A 560-nucleotide genomic window follows, 5' to 3' on the forward strand; every position below is an offset into this window, starting at 1 on the left:
GGGGGGGGAAAAGAGTCACCTGCCAGAACTGCCCAATTTAAAAAAAAAAAAAAGAAGTCACTTAACCAGAAAGTTGGACATTCCCCATGATGCAGACTCCTATGAAGAACTTGAGCTCTATCCAAGTGCCTCCCTCCCCAGCTAGCTCTGCACCATGGAGCTTCTGCCACTGTGGGGAGATCTCTTGGTAGGACTGTCTGCAATCCCTGCAGCCCACAGCCACTTCCTCAGTGCCCAGAGGGAGAGCCCAATGCCTCCATACCTGCATGGCAAAGGCCTTCTCACAGCCAGTGAAGTAGCAGTGGTATTTCAGCAGCTGCAGATGCACTTTCTTGATGTGGCTCTCCAGGTTGAAGACCGTGGTAAAGCAAGCCCTGCAGTCCATCCTGGGACACAGCAGTCTTGGCTTTTGCTTGGCATGGGAGGGCTTATGTCTTCTCAGGCCACTGGGTTTCTTGAAGGTCTTCAGACACAGCTGGCACTTGTACTCCACTAGGACAGAGGAGCAGGGGTCTGAGCCTCCAACCCCTGCCCCCCCCCCCCCCCCCCCCGCCCCCCCC

General features: G+C 55.5%; 1 protein-coding gene across 1 annotated transcript in view; it reads right to left on the reverse strand.

Moving 5' to 3' along the window:
- The window catches only part of LOC109289347 (P43 5S RNA-binding protein-like), a 10,051-nt gene that overhangs the window by 6,028 nt on the left and 3,463 nt on the right, over positions 1–560 (reverse strand). Inside the window, exon 7 of the mRNA XM_019505342.1 lies at positions 263–492. Coding sequence (XP_019360887.1) covers positions 263–492 — 230 coding nt within the window. The remainder of the gene's footprint in view (positions 1–262; positions 493–560) is intronic.

The sequence above is a fragment of the Gavialis gangeticus genome, unplaced genomic scaffold, assembly GCF_001723915.1.
Source record: "Gavialis gangeticus isolate Ggan-Ray unplaced genomic scaffold, GavGan_comp1, whole genome shotgun sequence".
NCBI classification, from domain to species: domain Eukaryota; kingdom Metazoa; phylum Chordata; order Crocodylia; family Gavialidae; genus Gavialis; species Gavialis gangeticus.